The 18,979-nt window shown below is 53.7% G+C and overlaps 2 protein-coding genes across 2 annotated transcripts in view; one reads left to right on the top strand and one right to left on the bottom strand.

Moving 5' to 3' along the window:
• The window catches only part of LOC146421185 (uncharacterized), a 262,722-nt gene that overhangs the window by 53,888 nt on the left and 189,855 nt on the right, over window positions 1-18,979 (top strand). The window lies entirely within an intron of this gene.
• Window positions 1-18,979, bottom strand: part of LOC146421186 (uncharacterized) — a 200,937-nt gene that overhangs the window by 10,096 nt on the left and 171,862 nt on the right. Inside the window, exon 11 of the mRNA XM_085047574.1 lies at window positions 3,465-3,710. Within this exon, the coding sequence (XP_084903700.1) occupies window positions 3,465-3,710 (246 nt within the window). The remainder of the gene's footprint in view (window positions 1-3,464; window positions 3,711-18,979) is intronic.

Here is an 18,979-nt window from a genome sequence, read left to right as displayed (position 1 = left end):
GTGGGGAATCACAGAGTGGGCTGTGACACTGCAGGGTGGTGCTGTGACATCACAGAGCAGTGTTGTGACATTACAGATAGGGCTATGACATCACAGAGTGGGCCATGACATCACAGAATGGCTGTATGACATCACAGAATGGGTAGTGACAACACAGAGTGGGTTGAGACATCAAAGGGGGGATTGTGTGACATCACAAGGGCAGCTGTTACATCACAGGGCAGACTTGCTGTGTGACTTCACAGAGGAGGTAGTGTCCTACCACAGAGAGGGATTTGACATCACAAGATGGCTGTGTGACATCCCAGAGTGGGCTGTGACATCCCAGGGGGGCTGTGTGACATCACTAGGGGCTGTGTGACATCACAGTGTAGTTGTGAGAGGTCACTGGGGAAGTCACTCTGCCCCAGCCCCCCTCACAGTTCCCCCCAGAGAAGTCCAACGCTGCTTGTGCACAGCAGGGTCCCCTGTCCCTCTAGGACCCCCTGGCACTTCAGGGTCAAGGCAGGACCTTGCCCTGACCCCAAGCACTGTCCCACCTGCAGGATCTGCTTCCCATCAGCCTCTTCCTCCTGCAGCCCCAAGCCCAGGTTGGTGCTAAACAAAGGGCGCTGGCTCAGGGTCATCCCCCAGTGGGGGCTGTGCACCCCCTCTGCCCCCTCCCCAAATTCCCTCCTGGGGGCAGCAGGAGCTGGGTCAGGAGCCCTGTGGGGAGGGAAAAGGGGTTGAAATTGGGATGTGGAGGTCACACACGCTCTGGGGGACACACAGGACCCCTGGGGACCCCCACTCACCTTCTCCTGCAGCATCAGGAGGATAAACCCCAACATGGAGCCCCCAAAGCCCAGCAGCACCTTGGGAGGCAGCATCTGGTGGCAGCTTTGGGGGTCTTGGGGGGCATAACTGCCCTAAAACTCTCTACGAGCCCCACAGCCACACCCAGAGCCCTCAAACCACCCCAGAGCACACAGACAGGACCCCCAAACCACTCCCTGCAATATAAATGGGCCCAAAATCCACCAAACACCCTTTCCATCTCCCCCAGTTCACCTACCCAAATTCTCTCCAAGCTACACAGTCCAGCTAGGGCCCCAAAACTCCCTCACAGACACTGCCATACTCCCTCTCAGCACCACAAATGCCCCCAAAAGCCACAAAAACCCCTCCCAAACCCCCAGGATTCCCTAAACGCCCTACCACCCCCCATGGCACTGACCAGGAGAGGCTGGTGGACAGGAACATCCACAGCTGGGAGCAGCTCGGGCACTTCAGCAGTGATTTGGGCACTTTGGGGGGCACACCCCACATGGGGAGACCCAGGCCAGGGACTGGGACAGAAAACCAGAATTCCTGAACAACAGATGGGCTCAGGTGGACACATTCTGCCAGCACAGCTATGAGACTGTTGTCCTGTCCCCCAGCCTCGGCAGCCCCAGAACATCCAAATCCTCATGAATATTCCCCTCAACCCCACATTCACCCCCAAATGCACAGTAAAAGAGTGCAGCTTTAGATCTCTTTGTTTAATTTTTTTATTTTACCTCAGCTTTGGTTGTTCTGACTAGGTGAAGAAGGAAATTATTCAGGTTGGAAAAGACCTCCAAGATCATCCATCATTTCTTGATGCCACCAGAAGAAACAATTACACAGCAGGTAACAATTTTTAAGGTGCAACATTAATAAATCAGCTCTTCACAATGAATTTCTGATGTCAGTCTTAGTCCCGATGGATGTTCCTGCTCCTGTGTTTGTCCAGGTGGCCACAGGGAATCAGGAGGACATGGAAGCCACCAGCCAGGTGCCTTCCCAACCTGAGTATGTTAGTTTTGCTTAGCCCAGAACATCAGCAAGCTATCTTTAGCATCTAGGAGAAACTTAAACCCTGCAAAAGCTGTTGTGGTAGGCCTGAAGAAGTGGCTGAAGGGTTGGGAGAAAACTTGTGTTCATGAGCTGGTTTTGCTTAGCCCAGTTTTTGCTAGTGGGTGGGGAGGGGCACAGAAATGGTTCCTGTGTGTCCTGTGTGAATGTTCTAGAAGTTTTCACCATGTCCAGCAGAGCCAATCTCTGATGGCTCTGAAGATGATGGACATGCTGCTGGCCAAGTCTGGGCCAATTAGAGATGTTGGTTACACCTCTGTGATATCATATTTAAGAAGAAATCAAAACAATGTGAGCAAGCACTTCTTTTTAGACAGAGGATGAGGAGGAGGTGAGAATATGTGAGGGAAAACAACATGGAGACACCAAGGTCAGTGGAGAAGGTGGGGGAGGAGGTGCTCCAGGCACCAGAGCTGAAAATCCTCTGCTGGCCGTGGTGAGGACCATGGCGAAGCAGGTTGTCCCCCTGCAGCCCATGGGGTCCACGAGGGGTGCAGAGATCCACCCACAGCCCGTGGGGAGGTGCTCACGCTAGAGGAGCAGGTGGATGCCTGGAGGAAGCTGTGATCCAGTGGGAGTCCAGTGCAGGGAAAGGCCTTGTTCCTTGGGATGGAAACAGCCTGGCCTGGGCTCAGATGTCTGAACCCTGTGGACAAGAACTCATGGGGCAGCAGATTCCAGCGGCTGCTGCTCGAGAGATTGGACCCACGGCAAAGAAGTTTGCAGAGGACTGTCTCCAGTGGGAGGGACCCATGGCTAAGTAAAGGACTCCTCTCCCTGAACAGCGGAAGAACTTTTGGTCATGGACTGACCAAAAAAACCCATACCCTGCCCACCACAACCCCCTGTGCTATTGGTGGGAAAGAGGGAGGGGGGTGAGCAGAGAAACAGTGTCTTAAGAGCTTATTTTTAGTTCTAATTTGCCTCCTCTGACTCTGTTTAGGGTTAGGTTACCAATAAATCACTTTGCAACTTTAAGTTCTCAGCCTGTTTTACCCTTCAGTGCAACCTGTCTGGTTCATTATCTTGACTCATGAGCCCTGTGTGTGTGTGTGTGTGTTAGGGTTGTTTTTTTCCCCTCCCCTCTGCACAACTGCAGCAGGGGAGAAAACAGCAGATTTCATAGGTGCCTGGCATTTGGCCAGGGTCAAACCACAACACAGGGTCACTGGCAGTGTGGGTCACCAGGGCTCTTCCCAGTGTGGGTCCTCCAATGGGGGATGAATACAGGGCAGTGCATGAAGCTCTTCCCCCCCTCGGGGGACTCACAGGGCTTCCCTTACTGATGCCTCTGTTGGTGTTTGGTCAAGTTAGAGCTCTCGGTGAAGCCTTTCCCACACTCGGGACACTCATATGGTCTCTCCCCTGTGTGGATCCTCTGGTGGATGATCAGGCTGGAGTTCTGGCTGAAGCTCTTTCCACATTCCCCACACTCATAGGGCCTCTCTCCAGTGTGGATGCGCCGGTGGGTGATGAGGGTGGACTTCTGTTTGAAGCCCTTCTTGCACTCAGGGCAGCGGAAGGGCCTCTCCTCTGTGTGAATCCATTGGTGCATGAGGAGATTGGAGCTGCTCTGAAACCTCTACCCACACTCAGAACACTCATAGGGCCTCTCCCCACTGTGGATCCTCCTGTGATAGACCAGGGTGGAGCTCCGGCTGAAGCTCTTCCCACATTCCCCACACTCATAGGGCCTCTCCCCAGTGTGGATCATCTTGTGATGGATCAGGGTGGAGCTCCGACTGAAGCTTTTCCCACATTCCACACACTCATAGGGCTTCTCCCCTGTGTGGATCCGCTGGTGGTCCATAAGCTGGGAGATCTTTCTGAAGCTCTTCCCACATTCCCCACACTCGTAGGGCTTCTTGGTCTCATGAAGCTTCTCAGGAATCTCCAGCTCTGAACTCTGGCTGGAGCTCTTGCCAACTTCCTGGCACAGGGTGGGTCTTTGCTCTTCAGAGCACCCTGGGCTGGGTTTGCAGCCCCTCCTTGTGCAGCATCTCTGGGGCTTTTCCTGGTTGGATTCCTGGGTCATGGAGCTGCTCAAAATGGCCTCTTCCATGAGGTTCTGCCGTAAGGACTTGTCCTCCCTGGTCTCTCTCCTCAGCTCATTGTCTGGGGGAGGAAGGACAAGGAGAGGATTTGGGATTTGCCTCCATGCCAGAGGGAAGGGGAAGGAGATCCCCCAATCCATCCCTACCAGGACAGAGTCAGCAGCAGGGCTGTCCTGCAGCCAGGGGCGATGCTGGGCTGGGAGATGGGGGAGAAGAGAGCAGGAAAGGGGCAGTGACTTCCTCCTCACCTGCCTGGCTGTCCTGGAGCATCTTCCTCTTCCTCACAGCTTCCTTCTCCATCTGGCCAAGTTTTGGGAATCAGAAATCCTCGTTTGGGTAAAAAAAAGGTGTGAGTGCCTTGGGTTGGGGGTTCCTCCTGCCCAAGTCTATTTCTAAAAGTCACCGGATGTTTTGTGTCTATAAATTCCTCCTAAAATAAGAATGAGTTCAGAAAAAGCCTCCCAGGAGTTCCCCCTTTCCAGTCTCCTGTCTCTGGGGTTCTGGGGTTTCCCATTCTCGAAGCTGCTGGGGCTGCCATGGGTCCTGGGGATCCCCTTCTCCTGGGTCCTGATTAGGGATGCTGTGGGGTTTCAGTGCTCCCAGGGGTCCCTTCTTCCCTGATTGTGCTTTGGCTCCAAGGGCTCCTAGGGTCCCCTTCTTCAGGCTCCCCCCACTCCAGGCACTCGGGGCTTCCCCCTCTCCCCATTGCCCCTTTCAGTGTCACAGTGTCCCAGCCCTGCCTCATCTCCAGCCTCCCCCACCCCTCCAGGCTGCCAGGGGTCCCCTAGCTCTGGTATTGCCCCTCTCTGCTCTCTCCACTTGAGGGGTGCTGCAGACACAGTGGGTGGTGAAATCTCATGGTTCTGCTCCTCCTCCTTTTCCTGCTCCTCCTCCTCTCTCCCTCCTCTTCCTCCCGCTCCTCCTCTGCTCCCATCCCAGAACCCCATTCCCCACCCTCCTCTGCCCCACGGCTGCTGCAGCACTGGCTGCTGGGTGGGGGGAACCCCCCGATCAGCCCCAGGGATGGACAGGGGGCTTGGGGACCCCCAGTGCAGATCCACCTCCCCCAGAGCCCCAGGGAATTGCTGCGGGGATCCAGTGCTGGGGGACAGGGCTGGACCCCCATGGAACTGCCCTGCTTCCGTGCCAACCCCACCTTTCCCTCTCCTCTCCTCCCCTTTCCCATCCTTCTCCCAATCCACAGACCCCTCCCAAGTCAACTGGGGTGTCCCACCCCCCTCCCGCTCTCTTTGGGGGTCCCAGCCCCCTCTTTTCCCTTGCTCTTCTGCCCTTGCACCATCATTCCCTCAATCCCAACCCCCCTCTCCCCTATGACTGGTTTTGGGGGTTCTAGGCCCTTCCTGCCCACTCTGGGGATCCCAATCCCCATCTCGCTCCATTTGGGCTCCCGGCTTGGGCATCCCCCACCTCCCCCCTCCCCAAATTCCACTCCCGGGGGCACTGGGGGCGAGGGGGGGCGCAGGTGGGGTCCAGAGGTGCCGGAGCCACGTGTTCACCCACTGCCAGTGCCACCCTCGAAGGATCAGGGTTACCCCAAAACTCCCTCACAGGTGCTGGATACCCCACAAGCCCGTAAGGACTGGGGTCCCCCCAGCTTCATCACCCCCAACCTTCGGCTGCCTCATCCCAGGCCCCATCCCACCCATCCCCCTCCCACAGACTTCATCCCACACCCCAATCCACATCCAACCCTTCCCAGGCCTCATCCCATCCCATCCCATCCCATCCCATCCCATCCCATCCCATCCCATCCCATCCCATCCCATCCCTCCCAGCAGACGCCGCCGGGATCCCCTAAAAGTCCCACGTGCTGGGGACTCCCCCATATTTCCCCAAGGGGCATTTGGAGTCTCACATTTGGAGTCCTGCAAGATCCAAAAATCCGCCCCCTCCCCATTGCCCCTCCCCCCCAAAAAACCCCTACCGGGCAGCCAACAAAAATATTTGGAGTTAGGTGCTGCAGTCCTACAATGTCCAAAAATCCCCCCCTCCCAAAAACAACCCCAGGCATCACCCAAGATATTTGGGCTGAGCTCCCCCTGCCCGCTCACCTGTGGGATGTCCCGGGGGGGCGATGCTCCCGGGCCGAGGGTTGCAGACACAAAGAACAATAACTCCTGCTCTGTACCTTTGGGTGCTCAGTGTGTCTGCTGGGAGCCTCCTCAAGGGCCTTCAGCCTCTGCTCAGCCCATGGACAGCAGCAGCAGCACCTTTGCAGGGCCCAGCAGGGCTCTTGCCAGCTGCCCTTGCCCACCTGCACACAGAGCCTCCCCCAGGCAGGGCCCTGCAGACAGGCAGGTTTCTGTAGGGCCGGGCGAGTGCACAGAGGGTGGGATGGGCTCTGTGAGCACTGACAGGGACAAGGCTCCTCTCAGGAGGAACATGTGCAGCACAGGGAGATGATGAGGGAAGGAGAGGGAGCTGAACAGAGCAGTGCTGTGGGCAGGAGGGCACTGTTGGTGTGTGGGAGGTGCCGTGCACAGCTGGGGACAGGGAACACTGTCCTGAGTGCCAGGCTGTCCCTGCCCTGCCCTCTCAGGCACAGCACCACAACATCTTCTCTTGTTTCTGCATTCCTCTGATACTGTCACTGTTATCTGGTGCTCTCAGGGAGGCTCTGGGCTTTGCAGCAGCTGAGGCGGGCACTGCCCTTGGGATTCCTCCCAGGCAGCTGTGTCCATGGGAATGGGGTGTCCAAGCTTCCCTGTGACCTGTGGGGCTGTGGGCAAAGCAGTCCATGGGAAAGGGGAAGGAGCTGAGCCTCCCTCCCTGAGATGCCATCATGAGCACACCTGGGGATCTCCTTGCTGTGTCCTTCCAAGCTCTGAGCTTCCCCCCTGGGTGCAAATCTGTGCCAGAGCCTCTCAGAGTTCCCTGAATGTCCCACGGGGAAGTGCAGAGATGCCACAAGTGAGGAAATGCTGTTGGGTTTGCCAAGGGAACAGTGAGTGTCCTTGGCAGAAGGAGGGGCTGAGACCTTGCTGAGAGACCTTTGGAGAGGGTGAGACATTCAGTGATCCCTCTGCTCTCAGCAGGGTGACAGGGGAGTGTGATTGTGCTGTGATTGCATTAAAGGTGCAAACCCAGGGCAGTTGGGAATAAGCCCATCCAGCCCCTCACCTTGCCCTGAGCCACAGGGAATCCCTTTGCCTCTCACATCTCTCAGTGGCAAACTCTGAGTACAGCAGAAATGCTGGGGATTTCTGACCTCAGAGAACCAGGAATGATGTATGGGTAGGAAAACATTCCTTAAAACTCCCTCCTGCTATCCTGTGGAACTGTGAGTGAAAATGCTACCAAGCCTTTCTGCATTAGGAGGGATTCCCCTGACAAATTCTGAATATTCAGCCTTGTCCCTCTGCCCCATGGCCACAATCCCAGGGCAGCAGGGCAGGGATGGCTCCTCGAGAGCCCCACGCACAGGCCTGGCTGCTCATGGCACACTCAGACAGCACAAGTGGAGCTCAGGCAGGGACCTGGATGAAGGTTTTCCCAGAGAAGGAACAAGGGTGGATGAGTCCCAGCGGGACAGTCTGCAGGGAATGGCACACCTTTGGCTCAAAGCAGCCTCTCCTGACTTGTCACTGTCCTTTTCTCCATCAACAGGTCCCCATGGCCAGACACAGCAAATGTCCAACAGCAGCTCCATCAGCCACTTCCTCCTCCTGGCATTCACAGACACGTGGCAGCTGCAGCTCCTGCACTTCTGCCTCTTGCTGGGCATCTCCCTGGCTGCCCTCCTGGCCAACAGTCTCATCATCAGCGCCGTAGCCTGCAGCCACCACCTGCACACCCCATGTTCTTCTTCCTGCTCAACCTGGCCCTCACTGACGTGGGCTCCATCTGCTCCACTGTCCCCAAAGCCATGCACAATTCCCTCTGGGACACCAGGGACATCTCCTATGTAGGATGTGCTGCCCAACTGTTTATGTTTGGTTTTTCATTTCAGCACAGTATTATCTCCTCACCATCATGTGCTACGACTGCTCTGTGTCCATCTGCAAACCCCTGCACTATGGGACCTTCCTGGGCAGCAGAGCTTGTGCCCTCATGGCAGCAGCTGCCTGGGCCAGTGGCTTTCTCACTGCTCTGCTGCACACAGCCAATACATTTTCCCTGCCCCTGTGCCAGGGCAATGCCCTGGGCCAGTTCTTCTGTGAAGTGCCCCAGATCCTCAAGCTCTCCTGTGCACACTCCAGCCTCAGGGAACTTTGGCTCATGGTCATTAGTGCTTGGACACAAACATCTTCTGGCTGTTTTGTGTTCATTGTTTTCTCCTATGTGCAGATGTTCAGGGCTGTGCTGAGGATGTCCTCTGAGCAGGGACAGCACAAAGCCTTTTCCACATGCCTCCCTCACCTGGCCATGGTCTCCCTGGTTATCAGCACTGCCATATTTGCCTACCTGAAGCCCTCCTTCCATCTCTCCTCATCCCTGGATCTGGTGGTATCAGTTCTGTACTCGGTGTTTCCTCCAGCACTGAACCCCCTCACCTCCAGCCTGAGGAACCAGGAGCTCAAGAAAGCTCTCAGAGGACTGATTTCTGGACACTTTTCAGCTATCACAGACTGCCTGTTTTCCTCTCTCACTGGGTCCTGGTGCACATCATGACAGGCCAAGTCTCTCCTCATTTATATTTTTTCTGCTCTGATGGTGTTGCCTTCAAAGCATTAGTATTATTCATTCTCTCCAATTTAATTATACCTTCATCTTTTGTAACTCAGAGACTTCATGTAATTGAGGAGTCTCACATTGTATTTGAGTGAAATAAATGAACCTGTAACAACGTCTCCCCTGTCCCCATGTCAGGCTCTGGTGGAACATCCTCTGGGGGAGGCTGTGGCACTGGGGGGCAGGGGGGACCTGGGGGGACAGGGGACCCTGCTGTGCACAAGCAGCGTTGGACTTGTCTGGGGGAACTGTGAGGGGGGCTGGGGCAGAGTGACCTCCCCAGTGATGTCACACAGCCCCCTGTGATGTCACACAGACACCCTGTGTTGTCATAGCCCACTCTGTGATGTCAAAGGCAACTCTGTGATTTCGCACAGCCTTCACTATGGTCACATAAAGCTGTCCTGTGATATCACAGCACATTCGATGATGTCACATCACCACCCTGTGGTATCACACAGTCTACTCTCTGACCTCACAGCCTGCTGTATGATGACATTCAGCCACACCCTGATGTCACAGTCTGCTCTTTGATGTCACACAACCAACCAGTGATTCCACACCCTTTTCTATGACGTCACATACCACACCCTGCTCTAGGATGTCACAGCCTGCTCTGTGGTGTCACAAGCCAGTCAGTAATGTCACACAGCCAACTCTGTGATGCCATACAGCCACTCAATGATGTTACACAGCTCACTCTGTTACTGCACAGCCTGCTCTGATGTCATACAGCAACCTGGCAATGTAACAGCCCGCTCTGTGATGTCACACATTCTCCTCTATGATCCTGTAGCTGCTCCATGACCTCACACAACCAATTCTGTGATGTCATAGCCCAATCTGTGACCTCACAGAACCCAGTCTGTGATGTCACACAGCTCCTTTTTGACATCACAGCTGCTCTGTGGCTCTCTGACACAGCCCCAGAGGTGCCCATGGCTATGACACAGCCCCCTCTGGGCCATGGCACAGCCCCTGCCAGTGCTGAGCACCTGTGAGCTCTGGGTGTGCCCTGCTGGTGTCCCTGAGATGGCCTGGCAGTGCCCCAGCCCTGCTGGGCTGTGCACAGGAGCTGCTCCTGGGCAGAGCTGTCTCTCTGCAGCGCTGCCGCTTGCCAGGAGCTCCTCTGTGCCAGGAGCCCAGCCCAGCTCAGCAGCACAGCAACAGCACAGGGACTTTCTCAGCCTCAGATCCTTCCTTGTCAAGGAAGTTTCCTGACATATTGTACCCAATTACAAGTTGATGGTATAATTAATTTGCTCTACTTTGGCACCAAGGGCTGTGAGGAGACTCCTTGTCCTGAGGCCCTGGGGCCTCCTGGCACAGCCCCAGCAAGGCTGGGCACTGTCACCCCCTTGTCCTGCCCTCAGCATCCCCACCTCACATCCCAGTGCCCCAGCAGAGCCCTGAGCAAGGCAGGAGGGACAGGATCTGCCTTCCCCAGGGCTGGGGCTCAGGCCTTGGCCTTTCTGCTGCCTCCACCCAGCCCAGGCTTTGCTCAGCATCTGAGCTGCCTGCACAGAGCCTTTGCCTCCCTGCATTCCTGGCCTCAGGGATTTGCTGGAAGGAGTCCTGGGGAGCCTTTGGCAGGAATGGCCCTGGGGGGCTTCTTAATGCTCCTAGAGACTGCAGGTTTTCCAAAGGACTTTGGGTTTTGCTTTTGCCTTGGAGTCTCTGAGAGGTTTGTGCAATCCTGGCCTCCAATTCTCTCCTCCAAGGATTCCATGAAGAGCCTGTGTTGGGGATGAACCTCAGTGGGAGCCACGAATGCTTCGAGACACTTTGGGTTTTTCCACTGACTCTGACTCCTGGAAAGGTTTGTGCAATCGCCTCTCAGGCCCTGAGGTTCAAGGGCTCAGCTCCAAATGCACCACTGGGCTCATTAGGATCAAGCAATTCCTAACAAACCATGGCTCTCCCTTCATTTACCTCTGATATAATGCAGTTCATTAGCAAGTTTTTTTTATGGTTTTGGAGAAATATTTCAAAGGGCTTCTAATAAATCTACATTCCTGTTTTAAAGGGTGTATTTTTCCCTTTAGAGAAGAGGTGAATGCAGCATTCAGTGATTGATACTGATCCAGGGTGTCTCCTAAGGAGGTCTGGCCTGGTCAGAGAAGCTGTGCCTTGAGGTCTGACCCAGTGTGGTCTCTCTTGCTCCCCATTCCCAAACCCCATCCTGTCTCTCCTCACTTACTTGTGGACTGCTTTCCTTGGAGAACTGGCTGCACACAGGCAAACAGAGGTTTTCCCTTTTTTTTTTTTTTTTGTAAGCAGTTTAAATCTCCTAAGTTTCCCCATTGAAAACAGACACCCTCCTCCAGTGTGTCCCAAGTCCAAACTGCCACCAAGAAGGTTCCCCTTCCCAAAGGCAGAACCATGCAAGGAATGTTTTAGACCTTTGGACTTCTTGGTTCCACAAGACCTTTCTGTGTCCCAATGATCCCTTGGTTCCATGAGGTTCCATAGTGTCCCAATGGATATTTGGTTCCATAGGGCCCCACAGTATCATAATGCCCTTTTTAAATCCATGAGCCCTTGCTCTGTCACATGGACTTTTGGTTCCATGAGGTTCTGTACTCTCAGCAATGGTCTCCTTAGTTCCAAAGTGTCACCATGGACCCTTGGTTCCATGGAGCTCTGCTGTGTAACAAGGCTCTCCTGGATTCCATGAGGAATACAAAAGCTTTGCATAAACAATGAGCAAGACCATGGCCTCCTTGGATCTGCACTGTCACAATGGACAGCTGGTTCCATGAGGTCCCATACTGTCACAATGGATATTTGGTTCCACAGGGTGCCACAGTGTCACCATGGTCTCCTTGGTTCCACGAGGCCCTGCAGTGTCACAGTGGCCCCCAGGTTCCATGAGGCTCCACAGTGTCACAAGGGTTTCCTTGGATCCATGTGCCCCAAAGTGCCACAGTGGTCTCCCTCCTGCAGCAACCAGCAGCCAAACCCACTACCAGGGCCAAATGCCTGGGAAGAAGGAGAAAGGGAGGCACTTTTGGAGTGATGGTTTTTGTCTTGCCAGGTCACAGTGACATGGGATGTGGCCCTGCTGTCCTGGAGATGGCTGAACACAGCCTGCCCATGGGAAGGGGAAAAGACAACAACCTCTGTCCATGGAACTACAGCAGCAGAGAGGTCAGGCCCCAGAAGGCTGGGTCGAAAAGACTGTCACCAGCACAGGAAACACCAATGTAGGACATTTTCTTGAAAGTTGACATTTTAGGGCATTCTTTTATACACGGATGCAGCACCAAATAGCAAGTTAAACAGTTTCAGCTTTCTGTATGCCCTGAGAACAGCTGGAATCTTTTCAGCAGTGTGTGCTGTTCCATCCCTTGCTTAGGGTGAGGATGTTGGATCTTTCAGCAGGCTCTGCTCTCCTGGGGGCTGATCTTCCCAGGCAGGCTCTAAAAGCAGAATAAAACAGCAGCGCAAGGCACAGCACAAAGGAAGCACCGGGCTGATCCCATTAAAAGTGCCCTGCAGGGACATTTCACGGCTGACCCTCAGCAGCCCGGGCTGCAAACAAAGCCCGCTCGGGCCGAGCACAAGATCCCCACAGAGCCCTGAGCAACAGCTGGAGCCCAGCAGGGCCTTGGAGGAGGCAGGGCGAGCCCCGGGCCGGGTTCCAAAGGGGCTGCGGGGCTGGGGGCGATGGCGCCGAGTGCCCTGCCCGTGTGTGCCCTGGGCTCTGCGGCGCCACGGGGACACAGCCCGGGGCCGGGGCTCGGTCCTGCTGCCCCCAGGGCGCTGCCGAGGGCTCCCCGCCCGCCGGGGCCGGGGCGGCGCTGAGGGAGCGGCGCCGCCATTGCTGCCGCCATTGCTCAGGGGCGCTGAGGGGAGCGCGGCTCCCGCCAGCCCTGCTCGGCTGTGAGGGGAGAGAGAGAATAGAGAGAGAGGGAATGGAGAGAGAAAACAGACAGCGAGAGTAAAGATAGAGAGAGTAAAGACAGAGAGAATAAAGACAGAACGAATAAAGACAGAGGGAATAGAGAGAGAAATTAAAGAGAGGGAGAATAAAAACTGAGAGAGTAAAGACAGAAAAACACAGAGGGGATAAAGAGAGGATAGAGACAGAGAGAATAAAAACTGAATAAAGACAGGATATAGACAGAATAAAGACAGAGGGACTAAAGAGAGAGGGAATAGAGAGAGAATAAAGAGACAGAGAGAGAGAGAAAAGACAGAGAGGATAAAGGCTGAGAGAGTAAAGACAGACAGAAGAAAGAGGGGATAAAGACAGAGAGAATAAAGACAGGCATTGCTGCTATAGAAGGTCTGTGCAGTTCCCAATGCCTTCGGACACCTGCCCGAATGGCCATCCTAAGGGTGTCACCATCACCACTTGGCTGACCCAGGGCCAAAATCCCCTGTGGAGATACTGGGACCAAAGTTATGTGAGCTGTGATGCCAAATACAAGAGGTTTAGTCTCTTTGGGATGAAGAAACAAGTTTTTCTGTCCATTTGAGATAAAAAACAACTTTTGATTGCATCAATCTGTTGTACATGGCATTCTAAATACTAAAAAGAAATGATGATAAATATCTGTGGTTTAAAAGACATAAAGAAGTAGTTAGAAGCAACGTACATACTGACCAAAGATTAAATAAAAGAAAAATTGTTGTGTTAAAAAATCTTATGCAGTTTTGTCAGTGATTGTTCTTGGCTTTTTAAACTTTTAAATATGTTTCCTCTGATCTGCTTTATTGTTTTGCACACATGAAGGTCTGTTGTCCATTCCAAAAGGCATCCATTAGTAGTCAAGATGTGTTGAATTCAGAGAAACAGTGTAGGTGACACACTTCTAGCAATGCCACAGACTAAATCACTGAATTTTGAGAAGAACTTGCCCTGTTTCTAACACACCTTTCACCTGTCGCTATTGCTGTCTCAGGTCTCTGTTTCACAGTTGTTGCCAAAATTCACTGCTGGTGGAACGATTTCTCTTTGTTTTGCTGCCCTGTGCCAGCAGCCCCTGATTGACCCAGCAGAGAGCCCAACCTGCAGGTGAGACCTCACCTGATATTCCCAAATTCTCTGATCTGGGCTGGAGCCAGGGCAAATCTAAGCCAAAGACCCTGCCATGATTTTTGTTCCCAATCCATGAGCTAAAACAACCATGGATGTAGTGATGAAGGCTGGCAGTGAAGTGTCATTGCAAGATCTTACTCCGCTTGGCTTTTGGTCCCTTCTTAAGAGCTTTGCCTTCAAGGGCAGAAACATCTTTTCCTTGCTGCAAACTGGAATTCCAGACCCTTGGAGTGTGTGCCATGGATCCCAGAGGGCATTCCCGAGGCTCCCAGGGTGCTGTTCTGCTGTGCCTCCCAAGGGAGCTGTGCAGGGCCAGGTGACAAGGTCCAGCAGCTGTGTTTTTTCTGCAGTGTTGCAATGGTCCATTGGTTCCATGAGGTTCTGTAGTGTCACCATGGTCTCCTTGGATTCCTCAGGGTCACAATGGACAATTGTTTCCATGAGACTCTGTTTTATCACAATGTCCCCTTGATTCCATGAGCTTCCATACTGTCAGCAATGTTTCCTTGGTTCCAATGATGCCCTGCTGTGTCCCAATGGATATTTGGTTCCCTGAAGTTCTTCAGTGTCACAATGGTCTCGCTGCTTCCACGAGGCCCTGCAGTGTCACAATGCCCCACAGGTTCCATGAGCTCCTGTTCTGTCACCAATGGTCTCCTGAGTTCCAACGAGGCCCCACAGTGTCACAGTGTCCCCTTCATTCCATGAGGTTCTGTAGTGTCACAATGCACTCCTGGGTTCCATGAGGCCCCACTGTGTCACAATGACCCCTTGGTTCCATGAGGTTCCATCAGAAACTTGTCCCCTAAGAGAGTCCCCAAGGAGACAATGGTGACAGTGAAAAACTCCTTGGAAACAAATATCCATTGGGACACAGCAGGGCATCATTGGAAACAAGGAAGCATTGCTGACAGTAGGGAAGATCATGGAATCAAGGGGACATTGTGATAAAACAGGCTGTCATGGAACAAATTGTCCATTGTGACCCTGGGGAATCCAAGGTGACCATCATGACACTATGGAAACTCATGGAATAATTATTCCACTGTGACACTGCAGAACCAACATAGCTGCTGGACCTTGTCACCTGGCCCTGCACAGCTCCCTTGGGAGGCACAGCAGAGCAGCACCCTGGGAGCCTCAGGAATGCCCTCTGGGATCCATGGCACACACTGCAAGGGTCTGGAATTCCAGTTTCCTGCAAGGAAAGGATCTTTCTGCTATTGAAGGCAAAGCTCTTGAGGGGCTGAGAGCCAAGTGAAGCAAATCTTACAATGACATTTCACTGCCAGCCTGTGATGATGAAGATGAGGCCACTGCTGTGACATGAGCCTGATTGACAAATGATTGGCCTCAGCAACTTGGGGACAAAATGTTCATCACAAAACTGCTCATCCCAGCAGAGACAAGACAGGGAGAGAGGAAAGGGGAGAGCCAGGCCCAGGGGACATGGCTGCAATGGTGATGGCTGTGAGGTCACTGCCACTGCAGCAGCCTGCTTGGCCCCCAGCTGACATTCTGGCCAGGAGTGTTGTGAGGTCACCCACCACATCAGAGAACCAACACAACAGGAATTCCATCCTTGAGGAAAGGAGGGGTTTCACTGTGTCAGGTTGCACAAAGCTCCTGTCCTTGGACAATTGCTGGGATGAGGCAGCAACTTCTCTGGAGAAACAGTTGATGTTTTGGGCCAATGTCATTGTAAAATATTCCCTCCTTATAACAAATCTAAATCCACTTTCATTTAGTTTAAAGGTATTGACCCTTCTTCTGCCACTTAATGATTTGAGACACAATACCACTCCATTTTTCTTGCACTTTGACCACTATTTTTCTTTCTTCAAAAACCTTGGAGAGGACCCAAAAATCTCCCAAGATGGGGTTTGGAGGCCTCATGACATAAGCAGCAGGTAGAGGCTGAGGGCCCTGGGCTCAGTTGTATGGAGACTGAGGACAGAACAGGAGTAGCCTGAGAGGGCTTGAAGGGTTCCACAGATGGTGGAGCTTTTCTTCGTAGTGGAAATGAGCATGAGGAAAAAATTGTTTTGTTGAGAAGTTTTTTGCACACATCCTGAGGGACTGAGTCTGATGCAAACAGCACCAAAGCCCCACGAGGGTCATTCCAGTCCCTGTGCTGCTGCTGTGCTGCTGAGCTGGGCTGGGCTCCTGGCACAGAGGAGCTCCTGGCAAGCAGCAGCGCTGCAGAGAGACAGCTCTGCCCAGGAGCAGCTCCTGTGCACAGCCCAGCAGGGCTGGGGCACTGCCAGGCCATCTCAGGGACACCAGCAGGGCACACCCAGAGCTCACAGGTGCTCAGCATTGGCAGGGGCTGTGCCATGGCCCAGAGGGGGCTGTGTCATAGCCATGGGCACTTCTGGGGCTGTGTCAGAGAGCCACAGAGCAGCTGTGATGTCAAAAAGGAGCTGTGTGACATCTCAGAGTAGGTTGTGTGAGGTCATGTAGCAAGTATGCATCATAGACGGACTGTGTGACATCACAGATCAGGCTGTGCAGTTCCAGAGTGGACTGTGTAACATTCCAGAGTTGGCTGTGTGACATTACTGAGTGGCTTGTGACACCATAGAGTAGGCTGTGACATCCCAGAGCAGGGTGTGATATGTAACATCATAGAGTGGGCTGTGAAATCACAGGTTGGTTGTGTGCCACAAAGAGCAGGCTGTGTCATCATGGTGTGGCTGTATGACCTCATAAAGCAGGCTGTGAGGTCACACAGTGGCCTGTGACCTCACAGGGTGGCAATGTGACATCACAATGGGGGCTGTGACATTATGGAATGGCTGTGTGACATCATAGAGCAGACAAGGATATCATAGAATGGGCTGTGACATCACAGGGAAGCTTTACATCATCATAGTGAAGGTTGTATGACTTCAGAGAGTGGGCTGCATGACATCACAGGGTGGCTGTGTAAGGTCACTGGGGAGGTCACTCTGCCCCAGCCCCCCTCACAGTTCCCCCAGACAAGTCCAACGCTGCTCGTGCACAGCAGGGTCCCCTGTCCCCCCAGGTCCCCCCTGCCCCCCAGTGCCACAGCCTCCCTCACAGGATGTTTCACAAGATCGACCCCCAGAGCCTGACACAGGGGCAGGGGGGACAGGGCCCTGCGGGGTGGGACAGGGGGACAGGGACCCCCTGGCAGTGTCCCCGTGTCCCCCAGGGCGAGAGCCTGGCCCAGGACTCCTTCACCCTCTTATGAACGAGGGCTTGAGAGCACTTAAAAAATCCCCAGCAAGAGATCAGGAAAAAACAGATTTAATATTAAGTGACAGCATAACAAAGTTCCTTGGCAAGAGTCACTCTGCTCCTGACTGGACAGTTCAGGCACACCAAGGGAAAAAAGCAAAAAAACCCCAAACAAATCCAGTCAATAAAACCAGAAGTTAACTGAGAACTCAGAGGGAGCTCACTGCTCCAGGAGAGCTCCAAGGGGCTCCTTTTGGAGCCCTGTTGATAGGGCCCCAAGAGATGGGCTTTAGTCACAGCAATGTTTCATCCTGGCTGCACTTCGCATCAACAGCTTTCTCTGACATTGTGAGAACAGGGATGTTGTGCCACTGAGGGAAGAAAACAGTTCCCAAGGCTGCTCCTAAAGAAAGCAGGAGCTGGTTGGACAGCAGCAGTGCCTGGGGGCAGACAGTGTTTGTGATCAGCTGCAGAGGAGCTGAGCCCAGGGGCTGTTGGCCAAGGCTGAGGCCTAACGAGCATTTCTCAGATCCAGGGCTGCCCTGGAAAGGTGGTGGTGGGGATAATTCCCACCCTCAGGGTGCTCCCAGTTCCTCCCAGTATTTCCATGTCTGTGCTCCAAGTGCTGCTCACAGCCCTGATCCGTGGGGATGGGAATGTCCCGCTCCCTTCCCGGGGCAGTGTCACACCTGAGCCAGGTGTGCAGGGCAGGACCTTGCCCTGACCCCAAGCACTGTCCCACCTGCAGGATCTGCTTCCCATCAGCCTCTTCCTCCTGCAGCCCCAAGCCCAGGTTGGTGCTAAACAAAGGGCGCTGGCTCAGGGTCATCCCCCGGCGGGGGCTGTGCACCCCCTCTGCCCCCTCCCCAAATTCCCTCCTGGGGGAGCAGGAGCTGGGTCAGGAGCCCTGTGGGGAGGGAAAAGGGGGTGACACTGGGATGGGAGGTGTCACACAAACCACTCTCTGCAATATAAATGGGCCCAAGAGCCACCATAACCCCATTCCCATCTCCCCCTACACCCACCCAAATTCTCTCCAAGTCACACAGCCCTGCCAGGACCCCAAACCTCTCTCACAGAGCATGCCAAACTCCCTCTCAGCACCACAAATGCCCCCAAAAGCTACAAAAGCCCCTCCTAATTCCCCCAGCATTCCCTAAACCCCCTCCCACCCCCCATGACACTGACCAGGAGAGGCTGGTGGACAGGAACATCCACAGCTGGGAGCAGCTCGGGCACTTCAGCAGTGATTTGGGCACTTTGGGGGGCACACCCCACATGGGGAGACCCAGGCCAGGGACTGGGACAGACAACTGGAATTCCTGGACAACAGATGGGCTCAGGTGGACACATTCTGCTGGAACTATGAGACTGTTGTCCTGTCCCCCAGCCTGGGCAGCCCCAGAACATCCAAATCCTCATGAATATAGCCCTCAACCCCAAATTCACCCCCAAATGCACAGTAAAATGGTGCAGCTTTAGATCTCTTTGTTTAATTTCTTTATTTTACCTCAGCTTTGGTTGTTCTGACAAGGTGAAAAAGGAAATTATTTAGGTTGGAAAAGACCTCCAAGATCATCCATCATTTCCTGATGCCACCAGAAGAAACAATTACACAGGAGGTAACCATTTTTAGGGTGTAACATTAATAAATCAGCTCTTCCCAATGCATTTTGGATGTCAATCTGAGTCCCCATGGATGTTCCTGCCCCTGTGTTTGTCCAGGTGGCCACAGGGAATCAGGAGGACATGGAAGCCACCAGCCAGGTGCCTTCCCAACCTGAGTATGTTAGTTTTGCTTAGCCCAGAACATCAGCAAGCCATCTTTGGCATCTAGGGGAAACTTAAACCCTTCAAAAGCTGTTGTGGTAGGCCTGAAGAAGTGGCTGAAGGGTTGGGAGAAAACTCACCCCTGTGTTCATGAGTCGGTTTTGCTTAGCCCAGATTTTGCTAGTGGGTGGGGAGGGGCACAAAAATGGCTCCTGTGTGTCGTGCGTGAATGTTCTAGAAGTTTTCACCATGTCCAGCAGAGCCGATCTCTGATGGCTCTGAAGATGATGGACATGCTGCTGGCCAAGTCTGGGCCAATTAGAGATGTTGGTTA

This window comes from Lichenostomus cassidix, unplaced genomic scaffold (genome assembly GCF_008360975.1).
Source record: "Lichenostomus cassidix isolate B80296 unplaced genomic scaffold, HeHo_3.0 HiC_scaffold_43, whole genome shotgun sequence".
In the NCBI taxonomy this organism is placed as follows: domain Eukaryota; kingdom Metazoa; phylum Chordata; class Aves; order Passeriformes; family Meliphagidae; genus Lichenostomus; species Lichenostomus cassidix.
Note: the sequence above shows the minus strand (reverse complement) of the source record. Positions and strands in the feature narration are given on the sequence as shown.